General features: G+C 47.8%; 1 protein-coding gene across 1 annotated transcript; it reads right to left on the bottom strand.

Annotated features, from left to right (window-relative positions):
* Positions 1 to 1260: 1260 nt before the first annotated feature.
* LOC132782888 (zinc finger and SCAN domain-containing protein 2-like) lies at positions 1261 to 25491 on the bottom strand. The gene is made up of 3 exons (XM_067470948.1): positions 25382 to 25491; positions 5052 to 5122; positions 1261 to 3845 (listed from the first exon to the last, which is right to left on the bottom strand). The coding sequence occupies exon 3, from the start codon at positions 3676 to 3678 to the stop codon at positions 2617 to 2619; it is 1062 nt and encodes a 353-aa protein (XP_067327049.1). The 5' UTR covers positions 3679 to 3845; positions 5052 to 5122; positions 25382 to 25491; the 3' UTR covers positions 1261 to 2616.
* Between the last annotated feature and the right edge of the window lie 1299 nt (positions 25492 to 26790).

Genomic DNA, 26790 nt, shown 5'->3' with positions numbered 1-26790 from the left:
TGTTCTTGGCAACTATATACATGGAAACACCTGTTAATGAATGTACTAAGTAAATGTCAGAGACTTTCTGTGCATGTAAGGGAAAGCTAAGTTTGAGCTCTATATATACGGGTGCCATTGGGATTCGAAGTTGTGACAGCCCTTTGCTTGCTGTCCAGCCTATACTCTGCAGAGATAGTAATAAAGCCTGGAAATCGGATATGCGGTCTCCATCCTTTTCCTTCTTCTAATGAACTTTGAATGAACTTCTGGGTAACGTATATGCCGCAACAACATGACCTTGGAGGTGTCTACGGACAATGTCAGCTCTTTGGCTTAGAAATGGAGATGAGCACCAGAGTCCCAGACTTCCAACAGACCTCTGAAGAAATGTCAGGAGAGGCAAAACGTCAGGAGAGAATGCTACATGGTCATACAGCCCCAAAACCTCAAGCAACCCAGTGATTCTGGCCATGAAACCCTTCGGCAATGCCGAATAATTGGTTTAGAGCAGGGGTCCTCAAACTTTTTAAAAAGAGGGCCAGGTCACAGTCCTTCAACCTGCTGGAGGGCCAGATTATAATTTGAAAAAAAATGAATGAATTCCTTTGCACACTGCACTTCACCCACAGAGGCACACGTGAGGCAGTTGTTGTGAACAGCCTTTGGCTGATGAGATAGGATTGTTCTTGTTGTTGTTGTGTGTTTTCAAGTCATTTCAGACTTAGGTTGACCCTGAGCAAGGGCCGGGTAAATGACCTTGGAGGGCTGTATCCGGCCCCCGGGCCTTAGTTTGAGGACCCCTGGTTTAGAGGGTAAAGATGATATAGAATGGAAGTATAGAGTAACTTTAATGTCATTGTACATGGCAAAACCAAATGCAATGCTTTTCTCAGCACACATCACAAAACCAACACACCCGTCCCTCCACACCCCAACCACCACCACACAGCCCCCAATGCAACATCAATGCAAAAACACAAAGTTCTGTATACTTACAGCTCTAGGAGAAAAGCTATCTCTCATGTCAAATCTCTCCCTATATTATTAACTATATAAAAATATAAATGTAATGTTCATTTGTGGGATTAACAGAACTCAAAAACCACTGGACGAATTGACATCAAATTTGGACTCAAGACACCAACTAAACCAATGAATGTCCTTCACTAAAAAAAAAAAAACCAAAAAAAAAAAAAACCCGGGAAGAACTTAAACTCCCACAAACCTAAATGACTATACAAAGCATGCGTTAAAGGAACACCCTCCCCCGCCCCCCCCCCCCCTGCACCAGGGGAGATAAACAAGAGCTGAGAGAGAGGCAGATTGAGAGAGGGAGGGAAAGGTGGCCCGTATATCCCTCTTGCTACCCCCGCCTCTCTCTTCCCAAAGGATTCAGAGAGAGGGAGGGGGGAAGGAAGGGGGGAGAGGACACCCTCCTCCAAATCCACCCCCTTCCTTTCCTTTCCTTTCCTTTCCTTTCCTTTCCTTTCCTTTCCTTTCCTTTCCTTTCCTTTCCTTTCCTTTCCTTTCCTTCTGGGCTGCTGGGAACTCACACGGGAGGGATTCTGTGTGTGTGTGTGCCCAGAAAGCTCATCCATATTGAGTTATGGGAAGGAATTCTGGGGAATGAAGTCCACATTCAAAGGAAGAACAAAAACGCACGCTCTGTGAGTTAGGAAAGGCTGTCCAGGAAGGCACAATCAAAACCCTCCCGAAAGATGGCCATCCATTTTTACTTTATAGCAACCCTGGGCTATAATATATCTACAATATTATCTATATATCTATCATAATAATATCTATAAGTCTATTATATATGTGTGTGTGTGTGTGTGTGTGTGTATGTCTATGATATCTATAGGTCTATAACAATAATATCTACATGTCTATAATAATATCTGTATGTCTGTAATAATATCATAGAATCATAGAATCAAAGAGTTGGAAGAGACCTCATGGGCCATCCAGTCCAACCCCATTCTGCCAAGAAGCAGGAATATTGCATTCAAATCACCATGTCTATTACTATAATATCTGTCTGTCAATAATATCTACACATCTATAATAATAATACCTATATGCCTATATCTATGTCTATAATAATAATATCTATATATCAATAATAAAAAATCTATATGCCTATAATAATATCTATATGTCTATAATAATAACAATAATACCTATATAATATCTTTGAACTGGATTATATGGAGCCCTTCCACACATCCATATAACCTGTTGGCCTTGAGGAGACTGCAATGCACCTATATTACGTTGACATTTTGCCCCTTCAGTTGTGTATTGATAGTTTAGAAACCAGATCTTCCTCTTTTCTTTTTTCCCCATTTCAACAAAATGGGTCACAGCAACACCTGGCTGAGTACAGCTAGTATTATATAATATAGTATTATATTGAATATCTTATATGAGGTTGTTTAACCTCTGGTTTGCTAGTTCAACTAAATTACTGTGTCACAAAAGGATGCATGTCTAAAAAGTGTTTCACTAACACGAAAAGTCTGGAAATCTCTATCTGGGAAACTCTCTTTGGAGTCAAACACCACTGTTCTCTCCAATGTGAATTCTATGAGTGCTTTGGTTTGAACATAGATTTCCACTCTGAGCGAAGCTCTTTCAACACTCCAGGCATTTATAGGGTTTCTCCCCAGTGTGAGTCCTTTGATGAGAACGTAGAGATCCACCCCTACTGAAGCTCTGCCCACACTCCAGGCATTTATAGGGTTTCTCCCCAGTGTGAGAGATTTGGTGTGAACGTAGATTTCCACTCTGTGTGAAGCTCTGCCCACACTCCAGGCATTTATAGGGTTTCTCCCCAGTGTGAGTCCTTTGATGAGAACGTAGAGATCCACCCCTACTGAAGCTCTGCCCACACTCCAGGCATTTATAGGGTTTCTCCCCAGTGTGAGTGATTTGGTGTGAACGTAGACTTCCACTCTGAGTGAAGCTCTGCCCACACTCCAGGCAGTTATAGGGTTTCTCCCCAGTGTGAATCCTTCGATGTCTACGTAGACTTCCACTCTCAGTGAAGCTCTTTCCACACTCCAAGCAGTTATAGGGTTTCTCCCCAGTATGAATCCTTTGATGTGAACGTAGATTTCTACTTATAGTGAAGCTCTGCCCACACTCCAGGCATCTATAGGGTTTCTCCCCAGTGTGAATCCTTTGATGTTTACGTAAACTTTCACTCCAAGCGAAGCTCTGCCCACACTCCAGGCATGTATAGGGTTTCTCCCCAGTGTGAATCCTTTGATGTGAACGTAGCTTTCCACTCTGAGTGAAGCTCTGCCCACACTCCAGGCATGTATAGGGTTTCTCCCCCGTATGAATCCTTTGATGTGAACGTAGATTTCCACTCTCAGTGAAGCTCTGCCCACACTCCAGGCATTTATAGGGTCTCTCCCCAGTGTGAATCCTTTGATGTGAACGTAGATTTCCACTCTCAGTGAAGCTCTTTCCACACTCCAGGCATGTATAGGGTTTCTCCACAGTATGAGTCCGTTGATGTGAACGTAGACCTGAACTATGAGTGAAGCTCTTCCCACACTCCGGGCATGTATAGGGTTTCTCCCCCGTGTGAGTTCTTTGATGTCGCTTCAGATCACCGCTCCGAGTGAAACTTTTCCCACATTCCAGGCATATAAATGCTTTAAATGCTTTCTCCTCCATGTCAGCCATGATAGGGGTGTTTGATTGCAATACAGATACTTCAGTCTTCTTTTTTCCTTCCTTATCTGTATGTGAGGTCAAGATTTCAGCAGGACCCTCACCTAGAGAGAAGTTCTTCCTATATTATTGATTTCATTGCTGCATCCAAGGGGTGGCTCCACAGAATCCTCGTTTCCCTGTTAAGAAAGAAGCAAAAGGTCAAGGATGAAGGTGAGAAGCTTTCTTTGCCTCCACGATTTCCCCCTTTCCCTTCATGGGTCATGTTGAAAGTGGAAACACCCAGAAATGCAAACATCAGGGTCTTCAGAGGTTCAGTTGGACAATGAATCAAGTGGAGAGTCTCTATCCCTGTGGAATAATGTCCAAGGTGGGAGAAAGAACCCTTGTCTGCTTGAAGCAGGTGTGAATGGCCCAGCATTTCTGCGTTTTGAAATAAGATTATGTGCCCAGCACTCAGAAACAGGAGAACTCCCGACAGCAAGCAATCAGGTGCCAGTTAACACCTCCCAAACAGAGGGTGCCTCCAGGCAACAGAGGCCAGGCTGCCTCTCTGCAGATATCCTCACTGATTGACTCTGCAGACTTCATGGCTACTCCAATGCTTATTCAAGCTTGCTCATTGCAACATTCACCCTTGGCTCAAACAGACAAGGGTTCTTTCTCCCGCCCTGGATATTATTCCACAGGAATATTACTCCATTTGATTCACTGCCAAGAGAACCTCTAAATGTGCCATTAGCCACAGATGCAGGCAAAACGTCAGGAGAGAGTGCTGCTGTAACATGACTAGACAGGCCAAAAAATGTACAGCAACCCAGTGATTCTGGTCATGAAAGCCTTCAACAAAACCTGACCTTGAGCGCAGCATTGTTTTGGCTAGGAGGCGAAACACGTGGGGGGAGAAGTGGTGGAGAATCCACGTGGTGAAAGGAAAAGTGCAGAAGCAGGGACACAAAGAAAGAATGGAAGGATGAATGGATGGAGACAATAATTTTGGAATCACCAGTAAAATATTAAAGCCTGCAATGACTAACGACCTGCCTGCTGGGTTGTAATTAAAAGTCGCTAATAAGAACGGAAAAGAAAACTGTGATTTAAAAACTGGACAGTGATAGATAAATGTTTACAATGTTAAGAAGGAAGTCAACACAAGGCTAAGACCGATCAAGAAGAGTCAACATCTGGCCAGGAAACTGAGATGGAGCCCGGATGGAAGACATCTATCATTCATTTATGAATAGGAGAATGGAAGGGACCCCCAAACTGCAGACCTGTGATTTCAGCGCGAGTGCAACCCCGTCCAACACAGGTTGCCACCCAAGACCCCGGTCAGACGAGCGACTGACCTGGAGGATCTCTGTCTTGTCAGGGTTGAGCCTCACCTTGTTCGTCCTCATCCAGATCGTCACAGCAGCCAGGCACGGGTCCAATATCCTCGGGGCTTCCTTGGAATCTGGTGGAAAAGAGTAGTGGAGTTGGGTGTCATCTGCGTAGGGGTGGCACCGTACTCCAAAACTCCCAGCGGTTTCATGTAGACGTTCAATAGCATGGGGAACACAATAGAGCCTTGCGGGACCAGTAAATCTCTGGCATTCAACTGGAATTTCAGCAATGGGGACCTCAAAAATGGAGCCATAAATTCCTTTCAGCCAATATTTTTGGCCTGGAACCAACTGTTCTTTTTTAACAAGCTCTGGATGGATCAAAGAGACCTCAGCTCCTGTGTCTCTCAGGCCTAGAAGTGTTTTCTCATCCACCTTCACAACCTCCAAATAATCCTTATTTATTGTCGAAGGCTTTCATGGCCGGAATCACTCAGTTCTTGTGGGTTTTTTCGGGCTATATGGCCATGTTCTAGAGGCATTTCTCCTGACGTTTCGCCTGCATCTATGGCAAGCATCCTTGACATCTCACCTCTGAGGATGCTTGCCATAGATGCAGGCGAAACGTCAGGAGAAATGCCTCTAGAACATGGCCATATAGCCCAAAAAAACCCACAAGAACTGAATCCTTATTTACTCCTTTCCCTACACTCCAAACTCTCGTTTCTCTGACAGGTTCTTCCTGTGGAGTGTGGCTCTCACTTTGTGGTTTTGCTTGTGTTACACATTCACTGACTTTGGTTGTGTTACTGGCTTTTTGTGGCTGGTTAACTTAGGGCAGGCCGATCTTATGTGTCCCTCCTGATGACAATTATAGCACAGAATCTTTCTCGTGGCATTAACAGCAATGGCGTCCCCCCGGACAGGATTTTGACTTCCTTTGTCAAACTTTCCCTTCGAGACCCACTCTCTCAGCCTCTTGGCAACCATTGGGGAATGACTACTGTCCCAGTCTCCCTCCAGTTCATCAAGCCATGCAGCCGGGTCTGCCACCTTTTTGATTCTCTTTTCTTTGACAAACGAAGGCATTTGGACTGGAATTAGTTTATGAAACTGTTCCAAACAGACTAAGTGCCTTAGCATCTCAAGCATGGTTGTCTTGCTCCCTTCTGGCCATCTGTCTAAGGCTTTCTCTAGCCTACTGCCCATTTGCGAATAGGTCTCCCTAGCCTTCCGCTTCACCTCCCTACTTTGTTCTGCCGTCAAACCAAACCTCAGTTCCACTCTTTCCTTGAACACCTTATAATCAGTGCTCTCAGAATCCCTCAAATCTGCGTCAATCTCACTTAATTCACCACAGATTAACGGCCTTAAATGAGCTATCATTCTGGATTCTGACATCTGAAAATCAAGGCAGGTTCTCTCAAAACTTGCCAGGAAAGATTCAACACATTCCCCTTTTTGATAACACGGGAAGTGTTTCAGAGCCATTGGGTCAGTGGTGTTAACGTTAGGTTAGTTCTGGGTGTTCCCTCCGTTTCCCTTAAACGAAGTTCAAACACTCGTTCCTCATGCCTCATACACTCTCTCTCTCTCTCTCTCTCAGCCTCAGCTCCTCTGTCCCTCTCACGTTGTTCAGCCTCAGCTGCAATTCGCATTTTCTCAATTTCCATTTGAATTTGCAGTTTCTGTATTTCCAAGGAGGTAGTTATTTGTTCTGGACTACCCTCCTGTATTTGTACCTCAGTTTCCCCCACTTCTCCAACCACTTCTTCTCTTTCCCCTTCCTCAGTCACATTCTTTTTCCACTTAGGTGGTGCCATGATAATCCGTTTGCTTTCAAAATGGTGCCTATAGTAGCTCTCTGAGGTAATTTCTTTTTTGTGGTTTCTGTCAAATATTTACCTCAGGATTTCTCTAAAAATGACTGGATTTAGTTGTTACATGAATCGCAACCACTGCAAACCAAAATATAAAGGATTTGAGAAGAGGCTTTATTTGGGAATAAAAATAATCCCAAAAGCAGAACACCACTAAGATTGGAATTAGGCTTCTGTGATTAAAAGCCAAATCAAAAGCAGTAAGGAAAGCTGGAACTTTCTTCTGGCCGAAAAACCCGTTTTGAAAGCCCTCTGGCACCCACCAACTTAGAAGCGCTGATAACACCTTGGCTTCCTGGACGTATTGTTAGGCAAGAGTGTGTTGGATTTAGCCCTCAGACTTGTGTTTCTGAGGTAACACTAAAGATTATTCTTTAAAATCTACACTGCCGCCATTAGTCTCCTGCTTGCTGCAGGAAACTGCTCTTAAAACTTCACCCACAGAGGTACACGTGAGGCAGTTGTTGTGAACAACAAAACAATGAGGTTTATTTGAGAGAACTTGAACCAATTAGGTCTTAAGCTTAGTTGGTTTCAAAATACTGACTTAAAAGCGTGTGGTTATGTTAAGCAGTTCAGACTTAGTTACACAGGAAACACTTCTCTCTCCCTCCAGAGAAATACTGACAGGATTGCTTCTCTGACAGGAATGTCTAAACTCCTCCACACAGACCGTCCTTGTCTTTTGGGATCGGTCTCTCCACTCCACAGCTCTCCTTCCCAAATAGCTCTAATCTTCTCACTAGCTGTCTTTGCTAGCCAACTGACCAATCTCAGGCCTTACTCACTAACCCTCTACACCACTCCAAACTACTAACACCTTCTCTGTTTGACACCCAGGTTCAATCTCCTGACAGGGTTTTCAAAATCTTCCCTTAAAGTCATTTTTATAAGCACCGCCCACTCTAACTCAGCCAATTACAGTCTTCCCTCATTTCCCTCAAAAGCTGATCTCTCTAAACACGCCCTCTTCAGGAAATGAGTAACTAAAATGGATTCCCCCCCCCCCCCCGGCACCCTTTCTAAAATGGCTGCCGAACTTCCTGAGCCTACTTTTCTCGGCTTTTCCTAGCCTAACAAGTAGGGAATTCACTACATCCCGCTTCGGCAGGAAGGTAACAGTGCTCCATGCAGTCATGCCAGTGGCCACATAACCTTGGAGGTGTCTACGCTCGCCCATGTTATTGTGATTGTGTTTATTGTAATCTTATATTGCTATGTTCTCTTTTGCTTTATGTAATTGCGTTATTATTGTTGATTATTTGCGTTTTCGGTTTTATTTTTATGTCATTGTTGCTTTGGGCTTGGCCTCATGTAAGCCGCACCGAGTCCCCATCGGGGAGATGGAGCAGGGTACAAATAAAGTGTATTATTATTATTATTATCATTATTATTATTACGGACAACGCCAGCTCTTCGGCTTAGAAATGGAGATGAGCACCAGAATCCCAGAAGCGGAGACGTCTAGACTTAATGCCAGGAGAAAACCTTTACCTTAAATTAATACAAACAGACTGACATGGATTTGCCAAACACAGATACACTGGGCATCCATTCGGAAATATACGACATATAATGGAACATAAACAAAGAAAGAAATAACAGCAGCTTTTCTAAAATCAGATCTACAGAAACAACCCCAGTTCAGGATGGTGTGTCTCTGAATGAATGAATGAGTGGCATGCCTAGCAGTTGGTGGTAGTTGTTGTTGTTGTTGTTCATTCGTTCAGTCGTCTCCGACTCTTCGTGACCTCATGGACCAGCCCACGCCAGAGCTCCCTGTCGGCCGTTACCACCCCCAGCTCCTTCAAGGTCAGTCCAGTCACTTCAAGGATGCCATCCATCCATCTTGCCCTTGGTCGGCCCCTCTTCCTTTTGCCTTCCACTTTCCCCAGCATCATTCCCTTCTCTAGGCTTTGCTGTCTCCTCATGATGTGGCCAAAGTACTTCAACTTTGTCTCTAGTATCTTTCCCTCCAGTGAGCAGTCGGGCTTTATTTCCTGGAGGATGGACTGGTTGGATCTTCTCGCAGTCCAAGGCACTCTCAGAACTTTCCTCCAACACCACAACACAAAAGCATCGATCTTCCTTCGCTCAGCCTTCCTTCCCTCAGGTCCAGCTCTCACATCCATAGGTGACTACAGGGAAGACCATGGCTTGGACTAGGCAATGGATCTTGGTTGCCAGTCTGATGTCTCTACTCTTTACTATTTTATCGAGATTGGACATTGCTCTCCTCCCAAGAAGCAAGAAGTAGTAAGGTAGTTAGTTTTTTGTTTGTTTTTTGTCGTGTCAGGACAATTTGAGAAACTGGTGGTGGTTAGTATAGCGCAGGCATGGGAAGACTTGGGCCCTCCAGGTGTTTTGGAGCACTCCAGACAACAAGCAATCAAGGGCCAGTTAACACCTCCCAACGAGAGGATGCCCCAGGCAGCGACAGCCAGGCCACCTCGATGCAAATACCCTCACTGACTGATTTGGCAGCTTCATGGCCACTCAGTGCTCATCAAGCTTGCTAATTTGAATGCAATATTCCTGCTTCTTAGCAGCAGAGGGTTGGACTGGATGGCCCATGAGGTCTCTTCCAACGCTTTGATTCTATGGGTGTCACCATTGGAGGCCTTCCATAAGAAGGAATTACTAGGGAAAAATGGCTCAATTACAACCAACTTCTAATAAGAGACAATACCCAATGGCGCTTCAAATCAATGGATGAACTTAGAGAAATAGACAAAGAACTGGGTTGGTTCCACTATCTACAAGCAAAAGAACGTATCTCGGCCTATCAGCCCGCCAGGACCCTAAGATCTTCTGGGGAGGCCCTGCTCTCTATCCCGCCTGCTTCACAGGTGCGGCTGGCGGGGACGAGAGACAGGGCCTTTTCTGTGGTGGCCCCGCGGCTATGGAGCGCCCTTCCCATGGAGATAAGATCAGGCCCCTCATTGATGGTATTCCGAAGAAGATTAAAAACCTGGATGTTCGAACATGCATTTGGTTAACTCAGTGCAATGAATGTAATGATTAAAGGACTGGCAATATGGACGACGAAACTGGATCACGATTTTAGTCAGGAGACGAATTGGATTGTTATTGATATATGAATCGTGTATTATGTTTTTATGCTTTTAAACTGTATACTGTTGATTGTTATATTTTGTTGTAAACCGCGTTGAGTCGCCGGCTAGGCTGAGAAACGGCGGTATACAAGTATAGCAAATAAATAAATAAATAAATAAATAAATAAATAAATAAAAGAACGTTATAAGGAGGATTGCAAAAAAGGATTCTCCGGGACTGAGACCACTTGGGACAAGATAATGAAAAAAGAAAAAAAAGTGATAACGACACTATATAGAAGCCTACTAGAATGGAACAACGAAAAGGAATTGATAAAAGAAAGTATGAACAAAGCTGGAATGTGTCCAGAGGAGGGCGACTAAAATGATCAAGGGTCTGGAGAACAAGCCCTATGAGGAGCGGCTTGGGGAGCTGGGCATGTTTAGCCTGAAGAAGAGAAGGCTGAGAGGAGATATGATAGCCATGTATAAATATGTGAGAGGGAGCAAGCTTGTTTTCTGCTTCCTTGGAGACTAGGACGCGGAACAATGGCTTCCAACTACAAGAGAGGAGAGTCCATCTGAACATGAGGAAGAACTTCCTGACTGTGAGAGCCGTTCAGCAGTGGAACTCTCTGCCCCGGAGTGTGGAGGCTTTTAAGCAGAGGCTGGATGGCCATTTGTCAGGGGTGATTTGAATGCAATATTCCTGCTTCTTGGCAGAATGGGGTTGGACTCTTCCAACTCTTTGATTCTATGATTCTATGAAATGGGCGAAAGACAGGCAAGACCATATGGCTCAGAGAATGGGAGCAAATCTGGAAAAAGAAAACCAAACTTACTAAAGCCACATCTATTATAGAAAACTGCCATAAGATGTTCTATAGATGGCATTTAACGCCAGCCATACTATCTAAAATTAGTAAAAATCACAGCAAATTGTGCCGGAAGTGCAAAAAGGAGACAGGGAACTACTCTCATATGTTCTGGAAATGTAAGAGAGTCCAACAATTTTGGCTGACGGTCCATAAACACGCACAAAAAATAACTAAATCAAAACTGGAAATGAAGCCTGAATACTACCTTCTCAACATGACAGTCCCCGTTCTGAAGGAAAACGAGGAAACAATCTTCTTCTACCTTGCATCCGCGGCAAGGATGCTTATAGCCCAAAAGTGGAAAACAGAAGAAATCCCATCGGCGGAGGAATGGACGAAAAAGGTGATTGAATTTATAGATACGGACAGACTATCGAGCCTAATGGAGAACAAAAACAAGGAAAGACAGACCAACTGGAGCCACTGTAAAGAATATCTAAAGAATATCTAGAAATAAAAGACCACTAATAACAATCATTAGCCAAGCAAACAATAGAAAATATGGAACCGGAATTAATAAATGTATTTTAACAATATGCATTCCATCGGTGGACCAAACGGAAGTGTCAAGTATCCCCCCCCCCTCTCTAGCCCTCCTACCCAATATCCCTCCCCCACTCATCTCTCCCCACACACCCCCTTCCTTACCCTCCCTCCTTATGTTCCACCCCTCCAAGACCCACTGTAACCCAAACATCCTATATTTCCAAGCTTTTCTATCTGTGTTCTCCCTCTTTCGATGTCACGAATTAATGAAAACTCAATAAAAAATATTGGAAACAGGATTCTACGATTCTATGAGTTCTTTCTCCCGCCCTGGACATTATTGCACAGGGATATATATACACACCCCATTTGTCTCACTTCCAACAGACCTCTGAAGAAATGTCAGGAGAGGCGAAACATCAGGAGAGAATGCTACCAGAACATGGCCATACAGACCAAAAACCTCAAGCTGGAGATAAGCAAGACAACCTCAAGTGATTGTGACCATGAATGAAAGCCTTCAGCAATGCCGAATAATTGGTTTAGAGAGTAAAGATGATATAAGATGGAATTATAGAGTAACTTTATTGTCGTTGTTTTCCCTGTTTACAGGGAAAACCAGCTGATCCCTAATCCATCTAAAACACAGACATGCGCCTTTCACCTTAAGAACAGACAAGCATCCCGAGCTCTGAGGATTATTACCTGGGAAGGAATCCCCCTGGAGCATTGTAGCACACCCAAATACCTGGGAGTCACTTTGGACCGTGCTCTGACCTACAAGAAGCACTGCCTGAACATCAAACAAAAAGTGGGCGCTAGAAACAACATCATACGAAAGCTGACCGGCACAACCTGGGGATCACAACCAGACACAGTGAAGACATCTGCCCTTGCGCTATGCTACTCTGCTGCTGAGTATGCATGCCCAGTGTGGAACACATCTCACCACACCAAAACAGTAGATGTGGCTCTTAATGAGACATGCCGCATTATCACAGGGTGTCTGCGACCCACACCACTGGAGAAATTACACTGCTTAGCCGGTATTGCACCACCTGACATCCGCCGGGAAGTAGCAGCCAATAGTGAAAGGACCAAGGCAGAGACATCTCCAGCTCATCCCCTGTTTGGGTATCAGCCAGCATGTCAACTACTTAAATCAAGACATAGTTTTCTTAGATCTACAGAGACACTCGCTGGAACACCCCAGCAAGCGAGAGTCCAAAAGTGGCAGGCCCAAACCCAGCACCTCAATTCATGGGTGATACCAGATGAGAGACTCCCCCCTGGGCACTCAGAAGACTGGGCGACTTGGAAGGCGCTGAACAGATTGCGCTCTGGCACCACGAGATGCAGAGCCAACCTCAAGGAATGGGGCTACAGGGTGGAATCCTCGGCATGCGAGTGCGGAGAAGAACAAACCACTGACCAAACCACTGACCACCTGCTGCAATGCACCCTGAGCCCTGCCACATGCACGATGGAGGATCTTCTTGCGGCAACCCCAGAGGCACTCCAAGTGGCCAGATACTGGTCAAAGGACATTTAACCAAATACCAAATTTGCAAAATCTGTGTGGTTCTTTTTTTCTTTCTTTCTTTCTTTCTTTTTTTATTCTATCTCTGTGTTTGTTTGCTCTGTTAGAATTGTAACACAATGGTTGCTGATGACACGATAAATAAATAAATAAATAAATAAATAGTCGTTGTACATGGCAAAACCAAATGCAATGCTTTCCTCAGCACACATCACAAAACCAACACACCCGTCCCTCCACACCCCAACCACCCCCACCCAGCCCCCAATGCAACATCAATGCAACAACACGGAGTTCTGCATACTTACAGCTCTAGGAGAAAAGCTCTCTCTCATGTCAAATGTCTCTCTATATTATTAACTACATAAAAATATAAATGTAATGTTCATCTGTGGGATTAACAGAACTCAAAAACCACTGGACGAATTGACACCAAATTTGGACACAAGACACCAACTAAAGCAATGTATGTCCTTCACTCAAAAAAGCAAAAAGTATCATTATTTATTTATTTATTGAATTAATTTATTAATAGAATGTATATACCGCCACTCCCCGAAGGCTCAGAGCGGCTTACAACATACATATGCAATACATTACATTTAAAATCAAAGAAAAATTTCAATCAACAAGATTCAAATGCCAACCTAAAGAAATACGTTTTACAAGCTCTACGAAAAAATAGTAAATCTCGGAGAGCTCGTGTTTCCACTGGCAAGGCATTCCCCAGGTAAGGAGCCACCACCGTGAATGCTCTACGCCTAGTAGACATCAGGTGCAAGGTCTTAAAATTGGGAACTTCAAGGAGATACTGATCGTCTGAACGGAGTGATCTTGGGGTTTGGTAGGGGGTGAGGTGGTCCCTCAGGTACTCCGGCCCCAGGCCACAGAAGGCCTTAAAGGTAAGAATCAGCACTTTGAAGGTAATCCAGTGGTCAATCGGCAACCAGTGCAGTTGCTGCAAGATTGGAGTAATATGATACCTCGCTGGGACTCCTGCGAGAAGCTGGGCAGCAGCATTTTGCACTAGTTTAAGTTTACAGATCACCGATAAAGGCAGGCCTATGTAGAGGGCGTTACAGTAGTCCAGCCTTGAGATGACCGCAGCCTGGATCACCGTGGCCAGGTTGTCCCTGGACAGATAGGGAGCCAGACGCCTAGCCTGACGCAGATGGAAAAATGCGGCTCTGCTCGCAGCGGAGGCCTGGGCCTCCATCGTCAGCAGAGGGTCTAAAAGGACCCCCAGACTCTTTCCCAAAGACGATGGGCATAATGTCACGCCATCCAGGGTAGGCAACCGGATCACCCCTCCGTCCGGGCAACCCAACCAAAGGATCTCCGTCTTCGCTGGATTGTTATATACATATAGATATCATAGACACACACACACACACACATATATATATATATTATAGACTTATAGATAATAATATCTAGAAGTCTATAATATGTGTGTGTGTCTATGATATCTAGATGTATACTAGCTGTGCCCTGCCACGCGTTGCTGTGGCCTATAGTAAAACTTATCAAAGTTGAGGTAGATATGTGGACTATTATGAAAGAGAGGTCCCTACCTATTCCTTCCCCCTTTTCCTCCCCCTTTCTCTCCTTTCTTCCTTCTCTACCTCTTTCTTTCTTTCCTTCTTTCACTACTTGGTTTCATCCTTCTCTCGTTCCTTCATTCCCTCCCCCTTCCTTCCTTTGCCTTTCTTCCCTCCCTGTTTGCTTCCTTCCTTCTCTTTTTATTTATTTATTTATTTATTTCTTGCATTTATTAACCGCCGCTCTCAGCCCTAGGGCGACTCGTGGCAGTGTACAATACAAAAAAGACACTTTACAAAGCAATCAGGACAACAAACTAACATCACTAATACACAACATTTAAATTACACTAAAAATCCGCTGCGTCATATTATGGAATCATAATCAATCTCGTAGTCGTAAATTCATTCCGGTTGTCATTTCCAGTAACATAGCACTCAGTTGAAAGCCTGCTCGAAGAGCCACGTCTTCAGGCCCTTACGAAAGGCCATGAGGGAGGGCGCCTGTCTGATGTCAGCAGGGAGGGAGTTCCACAGCCGGGGGGCCACCACCGAGAAGGCCCTCTCTCTCGTCCCCGCCAGACGTGCCTGTGAGGCAGGCGGGATCGAGAGAAGGGCCTCCCCAGATGATCTCAAGGTCCTCGTGGGCTCGTAGGCCGAGATGCGGTCCGTAAGGTATTTTGGGCCGGAACCGTTTAGGGCTTTGTAGGCCAACACCAGCACCTTAAATTGGGCCCGGTAGCAAATCGGCAGCCAGTGGAGCTGGAACAACAAGGGCGTTGTGTGCTCCCTGCGTCCTGCTCCTGTTAACAACATGGCTGCCGCGCGCTGGACGAGCTGAAGCTTCCGGGCCGTCTTTAAGGGCAGCCCCACGTAGAGAGCGTTGCAGTAGTCAAGGCGGGATGTGACCAGAGCGTGTACCACCGTGGCCAAGTCAGACTTCCCAAGGTACGGGCGCAGCTGGCGCACCAGCCGAAGCTGTGCAAATGCTCCCCTGGTCACCGCTGAAACCTGGGGGTCCAGGCTCAGCGATGAGTCCAGGGTCACACCCAAGCTGCGAACCTGCGCCTTCAAGGGGAGTGCGACCCCATCCAGCACAGGCTGTAACCCTATGCCCTGCTCGGCCTTGCGACTGACCAGGAGTACCTCTGTCTTGTCTGGATTTAATTTCAGTTTGTTCGCCCTCATCCAGACTATCACAGCGGCCAGGCACCGGTTCAGGACTTCGACAGCCTCCTTAGTAGCAGGTGGGAAGGAGTGACAGAGCTGGACATCATCTGCGTACAGATGACACCGCACCCCGAAACTCCGGATGATCTCACCCAGCGGCTTCATGTAGATATTAAACAGCATGGGGGACAATATAGAGCCCTGTGGAACCCCACAGGTCAAAGGCTGTGGGGTTGAACAGGAGTCCCCCAATAACACCTTCTGGGTACGACCCTCCAGAAATGACTGGAGCCACCGCAAAGCAGTGCCCCCAAGACCCATTTCCGCAAGGCGCCCCAGAAGGATACCGTGGTCGACGGTATCGAAGGCTGCTGAGAGGTCCAGGAGCACCAACAGGGACACACTCCCCCTGTCTAGCTCCCGGCGCAGATCATCCACTAAGGCGACCAAGACCGTCTCGGTTCCATGTCCCGGTCTGAAACCAGACTGTGCCGGATCCAGATAATCCGTGTCTCTCAAGAATACCTGGAGTTGTGAGGCCACCACGCTTTCCATGACTTTGCCCAAGAAGGGAAGATTGGAAACAGGCCGAAAGTTGTCAAATTTAGTGGGGTCCAGTGATGGTTTTTTCAACAGCGGCTTTATAATAGCCTGTTTTAGGCTCGCTGGAATCTTGCCTTCCCGAAGGGAGGCATTAACCACCACCGTTACCCACTCAGCCAATCCCCCTCTGGCCTCCTTCAGAAGCCAGGATGGGCAGGGGTCTAGGATGGACGTGGTGGGCCTCATTCCTCCAAGTATCTTGTCCACATCCTCGGGCTTCACAAGCTGAAAAGAATCCATCAAAACAGGACAAGCAGGTGCTCGTGTCACATCCACAGAGACTGCATTTAATATGGTGTCCAGCCCAGAACGGATCAAAGCGACTTTGTCTGCAAAGAACCGAGCAAATGCTTCACAGCGCGTGGCCGAATTGTCAGGGCTCCCGCCTGAGGTGGCGGGAGTCAAAAGACCTCTGACAATCCGAAACAACTCCGCCGGACGGTTTTTTGCAGACGCAATAGTGGCCGCAAAGAAAGTTTTCTTTGCGGCTTTTATTGCCGCGGCATATGCCCTTAGAAAGGACACAAACCGTGCTCGGTTTGGCTCGCTTGGGTCCGAGTGCCACACGCTCTCTAGTTCCCTCTTCCTTCGCTTCATCGCTGCCAGCTCCTCAGTGAACCAAGGAGCTGGTTTAGCTCGGTTACTTGAGAGGGGACGTTCCGGAGCGATCATGTCAATTGCCCTGGTCATCTCCCCATTCCAGAGAGCGACCAAGGCCTCGACATGATCACCTGCCGAGGTAGCGGGAAAGTCCCCAAGAGCCATCAGGAATCCATTCGGATCCATAAGCCTCCTGGGGCGGACCATCTTAATGAGTCCTCCACCTTTGCGGAGGTTAGGGGGCGCAGTGAGCCTAAATCTGATCAGGAAGTGGTCGGTTCATGGCAACGGAGAGATGAACAACTCCTCCACCCCGCCACCCTGCTCCCATCCCTGGCAGAAAACCAAGTCCAATGTATGTCCAGCACAGTGGGTGGGGCCAGTTATTCGTTGGGACAGCCCCATGGTTGCCATGGCGGACATGAAGTCCTGAGCCGCTCCTGTGAGGGTCGCCTCGGCATGGATGTTGAAGTCCCCCAGCACAAGAAGCCGTTGAGACTCCAACGCCAGGCTCGAGACCACCCCCGCTAGCTCAGGTAGGGAGACTGTAGTGCAGCGAGGTGGACGGTACACTAACAGAATCCCTATTCTGTCCCGGTCACCCACCCTCAGGTGGACGCATTCAAAATTTGTGGTCTGCGGGATGGGGCTCCTGGTCAGACGGATGGAATCTCTATAGACCACTGCGACCCCGCCTCCCCGTCCTCCGGATCTCGGTTGGTGCTGTACGGAGAAGCCTGGAGGACAAAGCTGGGTCAGATTTACGCCTCCAGCTTCATCCAACCAGGTCTCCGTAATGCACGCCAGATCTGCCCGCTCCTCCAGGATTAGGTCCTGGATCCAGGTCGTTTTTCCATTGACAGATCTGGCGTTCAGCAGCACCACCTTCAATCCCGAGGTCCCACTCACCTGGTTACACCAATTTACCTTAGGAGACCGGTTGGGAATTGTTAATGTAGATAAACGGTCCGAATTAGGCCAAATTCGAGGTCTCCTTTTTCCGCATCTCCTCCTCCCCACCACGACCTCTATGGGGGCCCCTCGGCTAGTGGAACACCTCCCCCCCTCCATGCCGCGATCTAATATCAAGGTCTTATTTCCTGCTTCATCAGTTGTTTAATTTGTTGGTCCCTGCCAACACCCTTGCTCCCCTTCCTCCCCCTTCCCCGCCCCATTTTTGTCCACAGGCTCCAGCCCGCCTCCTCCCCTGACCCTTCCGCTAGTCAGTAGCAACAGGGATAGTACCAACAGGGGGGTGGGGGACCTCATGGATAACAATAGCTTCAGAAGGAAGGGGCGTTCCAGCCACACCAGTTAGGATAGTTCGTAAAGTGCGAGAGTGCGAGAGTCTTCAGTGCAGCACAGTCAGTAATACCACTCAGTTAACAACACACTACGTGCCGTTGGGCACATACATAAAGTGCAAGATCTAAAGTGCAATAGGTAACCTGAAACTGGTTCTCAGCATTCACTAAAGTGCGGCATAGAGGGATAAGGAAGGGGGCGTAAGTGCTAGTGTTATTTAGCAGCAGGTGGCAGGCGCCTTAAAGTGCTGTTGTGTTCTTATATCAGCTTAGCAGCAGCGACAACCAGAAGAGTGTGCTAAGATAGTAATATGTAGTCACGTTCTTACGAAGATGATGGTGATACCACTTGAATAAGGTTGTTATGATTCAGATGTACCTCTAGACGGTTGGTCTGGGGGCATCCGGGGATGGTGTACACAGTGGCGGTCAGCACAGTTGGTCTATTGTATATCTATCAATCCAAAGGAGGCCAGCTCAAGAGGTCTACACAATATTAAGGCCGGCACAAAAGGTCTACTCAGTATTAAGGCCAGCACAGAAGGTCTACACAATATTAGGCCGGCACAAGAGGTCTACACAATATTAAGGCCAGCTCAAGAGGTCTACACAATATTAGGCCGGCACAAGAGGTCTACACAATATTAAGGCCAGCACAAGAGGTCTACACAGTATTAAGGCTAGCACCAAAGGTCTACACACTATTGAGGCCAGCACAAGAGGTCTACACAATATTAAGGCACATACAAAGGTTCTACACAATATTAGTCAACGCTGAAAAGATGAAACTCTAGAAGATCCAGCAGTGGTGGCAAAGGTGAAATCTAGCAGCGATGACAAGGCGGCGGGCCAAATGGTGGTGGCCGCGATGGAAGGCGGCAGCGATGGCCCAGCGGCCCAGCGGCGGCCCAGCAGCTGCAGCGGTAGCGATGGAAAGGCGGCGATGGTGAGGCAAGGCGCCAAGATGGCGGCCGCAACAGCCGCGGCGTTCTCCGTGCCCTGGCTTGGCCCAACGGCCCCAGCGGTGGACCGGTCGCAGCAGCGGCAGCGATGGTGAAGGCGGGGCGCCAAGATGGCGGCCTCAGCGGCCGCGACGCTCTCCATGGCTCAGCAGTGGTCCGGTCGTACCGGCGGCGGTGAGGGGATGGCGGCGGCGATGGAGAAGCGGGACGCCCTGGCTCGGCCCTGGCCCCAGCGGTGGTCCGGTCGCAGCGGCAGCGGTGAAGGGACGGCGGCGGCAATGGAAAAGCGAGACGCAAGATGGCGGCCGCAGATGCAGAGCTTTATAGATGTAGAGGCCTCCTTGCAGATTGCTGAGTCACACCCCACTGGAGGAGGCCTGGGCTGCTGGCTACTCACAAGGAGTCCTGGGAGCAGGCTGGAGATCTTTATTGCCCCTTCACAGCAAGCACAGCAGACTCAGTCCTTTTATTTCACCACCATCATAACAATAACAATAATGCAATGCATTGCCTCTGCGACCTGACACCTCTCCCATTCCCCCTAAAAGGGTCTCAGAGGAAGAATCATAGCATCATCATAATCATAGAAATAACAACCTTTACCCGCCACGTGTTGCTGTGGCCAACCTTCCCTCTTTCTCTCCTTCTTTCCCTCCTTCCTTCCTTCCCATCTTTCCTTCTCCTCTTCCTTCTCTATCTCTTTCCTTCCTTCCCCCTTTTTCTTTCTCTTCTGGTCTCTTTTCTTCCTTCTCTCTTCCCTTCTTTCCTTCCCTCCCTCTTTCTTTACATCTTCCCCCTTCCTTTACTCCCTCTTTCCTTCCTTCATTCCCTTTTTTCTTTCCTTCTCTCCTTCCTTCCTTCCCCCTTTTTCTTTCTCTTCTGGTCTCTTTTCTTCCTTCTCTGTTTCCTTCTTTCCTTCCCTCCCTCTTTCTCTACATCTTCCCCCTTCCTTCACTCCCTCTTTCCTTCCTTTATTCCCTTTTATCTTTCCTTCTCTCCTTCCTTCCTTCCCCCTTTTTCTTTCCCTCCCTCTGTCTCTCATTTCTTCCTTCTCTACCTCTTTCCTTCCTTCCCCCTTTTTCTTTCTCTTCTGCGGCTGGGCGCCAATGCGCATGTTCAGTTGTTTTGCCGTTTTGTGAGTGTGTTGTTGTGTTGTTTTTCATTTTGAGTAGATATGTTTGTACCTTGTGGGTTGTGTTATGGGCATGGGAATTTTGGTTAAGTTTCGTTGGGGGGTTTAAGAGTTTTGCTGTCCCGTTGAACCAACCTAACAGATTTATATATATAGATAACAATATCTACATGTCTATAATATCTGTATGTCTTTAATACTAATGTCTATATGCCTATAATAATATCTATAGGTATATAATATCCATATGTCTAAATTATAATACCTGCCTGTCAATAATATCTATGCATCTATAATAATACCTATATGCCTATAATATCTATGTCTATAAATAATATCTATATATCAAAAATAGTAAAAAAAAATCTATATGTCTATAATAACAACAACAATACCTATATAATATCTTTGAACTGAGTTATATGGCACTCTATCTGGGAAACTCTCTTTGGGGTCAAACGCTGCTGTTCTCTACAGTGTGGATTCTGGGAGGGGAGAGCAGGCGTGCTCAGCGCATGCCTGTCAGTGTATGATTTATGTCTGGTGTATGTTTCAATGTAATTTTCTGCGATACGATTGCAATTGTAGTAGAATTGTGTTGCCAGGATGTAGTTTGACCCATGTTCGGCTGAGGGAGGCTTGAGCCAGCGAGTCGCTTCAAGGTGGGGCGGGGCGTCTGTGTGGGAAGTTTGGCCCAATTCTAACCCTGCAACTCCCAAACTCAAGGTCAATGCCCCCCAAACCCATTATTATGATGATTGTGACATGCCTATCCCAATGGGGGACTCAGGGCGGCTTCCAGACCATGACATACAATGCCACGCTACACATAGAACAAGAAACATGACATATCCATTGAACAATTCCAATATAAACACAACCAAAAGCTTAAAGGGAAACATTCAATCCCAAGTGAAGTGGGCTGATGACATATCAATTAAACAACCACAACACAACCAATTAAACAATTCAGTAGAAATATAATACAACATCTTGAAAGTAAACATTGAATCCCAACTAAAGTGGGCTGATGGGAAAAGCAGGGCAACAGGCCGGGCGGGGGAAACCCTTCCAGTATTTTCTGCGGGCCGTGGGAGTTCGGTGTGCCCAGTTGGGTTCCATTCCATCATTGGTGGGGTTCAGCATGCTCTTTGATTGTAGGTGAACTCTAAATCCCAGCAACTACAACTCCCAAATGACAAAACCAATCCCTTCCCAATCCCACCAGTATTCAAATTGGGACGTATTGGGTAGTTGTGCCCAATTTGGTCCAGTGAATGGAAATGCATCCTGCATATCGGATAACGACATGACGATTCATAACAGTCGCCAAATTACAGTTACGAAGTAGCAACGGAAATCATGGTATGGTTGGGGGTCACCACCACATGAGGAACCGTATGAAGGGGTCACGGAATTAAGAAGGTTGAGAAACACGGTCGTAACTGAGAAGCAGCAAGGGAAACAACAATCTTGAGCCCCACCATTCAAAATTCGGGAAAATATTTGCATGATAAAATCATTAAAATCATTAAAATATTCCAAATTTTTTTACAGAAATACCCACAACAATCAGGTAAATATTCATATAGACATTTCATGTGTATATATTTATAATGGATATTTTTATATATTTATAATAAATATTTATAATAAACATTTATGTAAACATTTCATATCTATATAAATAAAAATGTCATGTTCGTTTGTGGGATTAACAGAACTCAAAAACCACAGGACAAATTGACACCAAATTTGGACACAAGACACCTAACAACCCAATGTATGTCCTTCACTCAAAAAATTGATTTTGTCATTTGGGAGTTGTAATTGCTGGGAATTATAGTTCACCTACAATCGAAGAGCATTCTGAACCACACCAACGATGGAATTGAACCAAACTTGGCACACAGTTCTCCCATGACCAACAGAAAATACTGGAAGGGTTTGGTGAGCAGTGTCCTTTGGTTTTAGAGTTGTAGTTCACCTACCTCCAGAGAGCACTGTGGACTCAAACAGTGATGGATCTGGACCAAACTCTACACGAATACTCAATATGCCCAGATGTGAACACTGGTGGAGTTTGGGGAAAATACAATCTTGACATTCGGGAGTTGTAGTTGCTGGGATTTATAGTTCACCTACAACCAAAGGGCATTCTGAACCCCACGAATGACAGAATTGGGGCAAACTTCCTACACAGAATCCCCGTGACAAACAGATAATACTTAAGGCCATCCAGTCCAACTCCCTTCACCAGGGCAAGGAAACGAAATCAAAGCCCTCCTGACAAAGAGCCATCCAGCCAGAGATAGAGAGAGAGAGATATGGTTTACAGACACACACAGATAATAGTATCAAAGATTTTTAAGGGACCCCTGAAGAAGGTCAGTGATGTGTTGCATGTTCCAGAGTGGGCAAGCCAGACAATCTCCACATCAACACTGACAAAGCAACAACAACAAATACTGTTTACCCACAAGCATCCAGACATTGCATAGATTAGAAACCAACTTGGGAGGGCCCAAGCCAGGTCACCAGACTGGGCCACAGCAACGCCTGGCAGGGGACGGCTAGTGTGTGTGTGTGTGTGTGTCTCTCTCTCTCTATATATATATAAATATATAAGTATATAGCTTGATTTTTATTGTCTTATTCAGTGCTTGTTTTATTGTATTCTTATGTTCTATTTATTTTATTGTGATGTTTGTTCTGTGCTTCTGGTTTTAGAATCATAGAATCAAAGAGTTAGAAGAGACCTCCTGGGCCATCCAGTCCAACCCCATTCTGCCAAGAAGCAGAATATTGCATTCAAATCACCCCTGACAGATGGCCATCCAGCCTCTGTTTAAAAGCTTCCAAAGAAGGAGCCTCCACCACACTCCCTCCGGGGCAGAGAGTTCCACTGCTGAACGGCTCTCACAGTCTGGAAGTTCTTCCTCATGTTCAGATGGAATCTCCTTTCCTGTACTTTGAAGCCATTGTTCCTTGTCCTAATCTCCATGGGAGCAGAAAACAAGCTTGCTCCCTCCTCCCTGTGGCTTCCACTCACATATTTATACATGGCTATCATATCTCCTCTCAGCCTTCTCTTCTTCAGGCAAAACATGCCCAGCTCCCTAAGCCGCTCCTCATAGGGCTTGTTCTCCAGACCTTTTATCATTTTAGTCGCCCTCCTCTAGACACATTCCAGCTTGTCAATATCTCTCTTGAATTGTGGTGCCCAGAATTGGACACAATATTCCAGGTAAAGTGGTGTAACCAAAGCAGAATAGAGCATGGGGAGCATGACTTCCCTAGATCTAGGGATGCAGGCCAAAATCTCATTGGCTTTTTTCCCACCACATCACATGGTTGGCTCATGTTTAACTTCCTCTCCACGAGGACTCCGAGATCTGTTTCACACGTACTGCTAGTTATTTGGTTGTGATGCACTACTGGGCTTGGCCTCATGTAAGCCGCCCTGAGTCTCCTTTGGGGAGATGGTGGCAGGGTAGAAATAAAGATTATTATTATTATTCTCATTATTACTATTATTTTGATACCTGGGAGTTGTAGTTCATCCTTATGGAGAGAGCACTCTACTGAGCTGGTGACAGACCTGGCCCACCCTTGGCACTCAGAGCCAGCATGGCCAACTGTGAATACTGGCTGGGCTTGGGGGTGACAGCCCTGGGCGCCTGGGAGTTGTAGTTCACCCTGACCCAGAGAGCCCTTGAACCCAGCCAGTGAGAGACCTGGACCACCCTTGGCACACAGAGCCAACATGGCCAACTGTGAATACTGGCTGGGCTTGGGGGTGACAGCCCTGGGCGCCTGGGAGTTGTAGTTCACCCTGACCCAGAGAGCCCTTGAACCCAGCCAGTGAGAGACCTGGACCACCCTGGGCGCCTGGGAGTTGTAGTTCACCCTGACCCAGAGAGCCCTTGAACCCAGCCAGTGAGAGACCTGGACCACCCTTGGCACACAGAGCCAACATGGCCAACTGTGAATACTGGCTGGGCTTGGGGGTGACAGCCCTGGGCGCCTGGGAGTTGTAGTTCACCCTGACCCAGAGAGCCCTTGAACCCAGCCAGTGAGAGACCTGGACCACCCTGGGCGCCTGGGAGTTGTAGTTCACCCTGACCCAGAGAGCCCTTGAACCCAGCCAGTGAGAGACCTGGACCACCCTTGGCACACAGAGCCAGCATGGCCAACTGTGAATACTGGCTGGGCTTGGGGGTGACAGCCCTGGGCGCCTGGGAGTTGTAGTTCACCCTGACCCAGAGAGCCCTTGAACCCAGCCAGGGAGAGGCCTGGACCACCCTTGGCACACAGAGCCAGCATGGCCAACTGTGAATACTGGCTGGGCTTGGGGGTGACAGCCCTGGGCGCCTGGGAGTTGTAGTTCACCCTGACCCAGAGAGCCCTTGAACCCAGCCAGTGAGAGACCTGGACCACCCTTGGCACACAGAGCCAGCATGGCCAACTGTGAATACTGGCTGGGCTTGGGGGTGACAGCCCTGGGCGCCTGGGAGTTGTAGTTCACCCTGACCCAGAGAGCCCTTGAACCCAGCCAGGGAGAGGCCTGGACCACCCTTGGCACACAGAGCCAGCATGGCCAACTGTGAATACTGGCTGGGCTTGGGGGTGACAGCTCTGGGCGCCTGGGAGTTGTAGTTCACCCTGACCCAGAGAGCCCTTGAACCCAGCCAGTGACAGACCTGGACCACCCTTGGCACACAGAGCCAGCATGGCCAACTGTGTATACTGGCTGGGCTTGGGGGGGACAGCCCTGGGCGCCTGGGAGTTGTAGTTCACCCTGACCCAGAGAGCCCTTGAACCCAGCCAGTGAGAGGCCTGGACCACCCTTGGCACACAGGCCCACCCTGCCCAGCTGTGCCTCCAGGCCTGGCGTGGGGGGGAGGCCTGGCCCTGGCTCGCTCCTGGGAGTTGTAGTCCGCCCTCCCGCCTGGCCCTGCCTTCCCTCCTGGGCGAAGCCTTCCTCCCCCAAGGCAGGCTTCTCCCTCCTCAAGAGAGAGGCTCCTCCTCAGGGACTCCGTGGGACCCCCTCAGCCCACCTTCTCCAGAGAGAAACCAACCAATGGATCCAGGGAGAGAGGGAGAGAGAGAGAGAGAGAGGAGGCTTCCCTCAGCCCACCAAGAGGCACACAAGGCCTCCCTCAGGCTCCTAAGCGAGGAGAGAACACCAGAGAGAGAGAGAGAGAGAGAGAGAGATCTAGAGATACACAGACACACCTTCTCAGGAGAGGAACCATCCAAAGGAGCCAAGGAGAGAGAGAGAGCGAGAGAAGGCTTCTTCCCTGGGCGAGAAAGGAGACTTCTTCCGGGAAAATGGCGGCCGGGCGGGGAGGGGGCGGGGCCTGCAGTGACGTCACCCTCCCCGCGCCCCTGATTGGCCGCCCTCTGGCGGGACTCATTTGCATCTCGGAAGGGGGCGCCCCCTGTCGGCCTCTCCCCTCCCTCCCTCCCTCGGGGACTCCGTTCCGCGCAGGCGCAGACAGGCAGCCTTCCCTCCTGGGCCTGTTCCCTCCCTCCCTCCCTCCCTCCCTCCCTCCCTCCCTTCCTTCCTTCCTTCCTTCCTTCCTTCCTTCCTTCCTTCCTTCCTTCCTTCCTTCCCGGTTTCCGCTCCGAGGAAGAGCCTTCGAGCCTCCTTCTGTCTCTGGAGAGAGAGAGGGAGGGAGAGAGAGAGAGGGACGCTGGGATCTGTAGTTCGCCGCGGTCCCATGGCTCTCTGATAAGCAGCGATGCTGGCTCAGCCCCACTCGAACTTTTGCAGCTCATTGCTGTGGAATCCTTGGAGCTGTAGTTTGGTAGAGGAGGCGAAAGGCCTTGGAAAACTGCACCTCCCAGGCTGTGGTAGAGGTGCATAGAATCCTAGAATCCAAGAGTTGGAAGAGACATCTCCTGGGCCATCCTCCAGTCCAGCCCCATTCTGCCAAGAAGCAGGAATATTGCATTCAAATCACCCCCGACAGATGGCCATCCAGCCTCTGCTTCAAAGCTTCCAAAGAAGGAAGGAGCCTCCACCACACTCCCTCCAGGGCAGAGAGTTCCACTGCTGAACGGCTCTCACAGTCAGGAAGTTCTTCCTCATGTTCAGGTGGAATCTCCTCTCTTGTAGTTTGAAGCCATTGTTCCTTTGTGTCCTAGTCTCACTCCAGGGAAGCAGAAAGGAAGCTTGCTCCCTCCTCCTCCTCCCTGTGGCTTCCTCTCACATATTTATCCATGGCTCTCATCATATCCCCTCTCAGCCTTCTCTTCTTCAGGGCCAGAGTGCTCTGCCTTGATGCAGGGTGAACTACAACTTCCATCCTGTTGAGTCAGTCCCCTCAACCCCTCCAGTGTGTTCAGTTGCTAATCATAGAATCCTAGAATCAAAGAGTTGGAAGAGACATCTCCTGGGCCATCCTCCAGTCCAACCCCATTCTGCCAAGAAGCAGGAATAGTGCATTCAAAGCACCCCTGACAGATGGCCATCCAGCCTCTGCTTCAAAGCTTCCAAAGAAGGAAGGAGCCTCCACCACACTCCCTCCAGGGCAGAGAGTTCCACTGCTGAACGGCTCTCACAGTCAGGAAGTTCTTCCTCATGTTCAGGTGGAATCTCCTCTCTTGTAGTTTGAAGCCATTGTTCCTTTGTGTCCTAG

Source organism: Anolis sagrei, chromosome 8 (assembly GCF_037176765.1).
Source record: "Anolis sagrei isolate rAnoSag1 chromosome 8, rAnoSag1.mat, whole genome shotgun sequence".
Taxonomy (NCBI): Eukaryota; Metazoa; Chordata; class Lepidosauria; order Squamata; family Dactyloidae; genus Anolis; species Anolis sagrei.
This window is presented reverse-complemented; position numbering and strand designations above follow the sequence as displayed.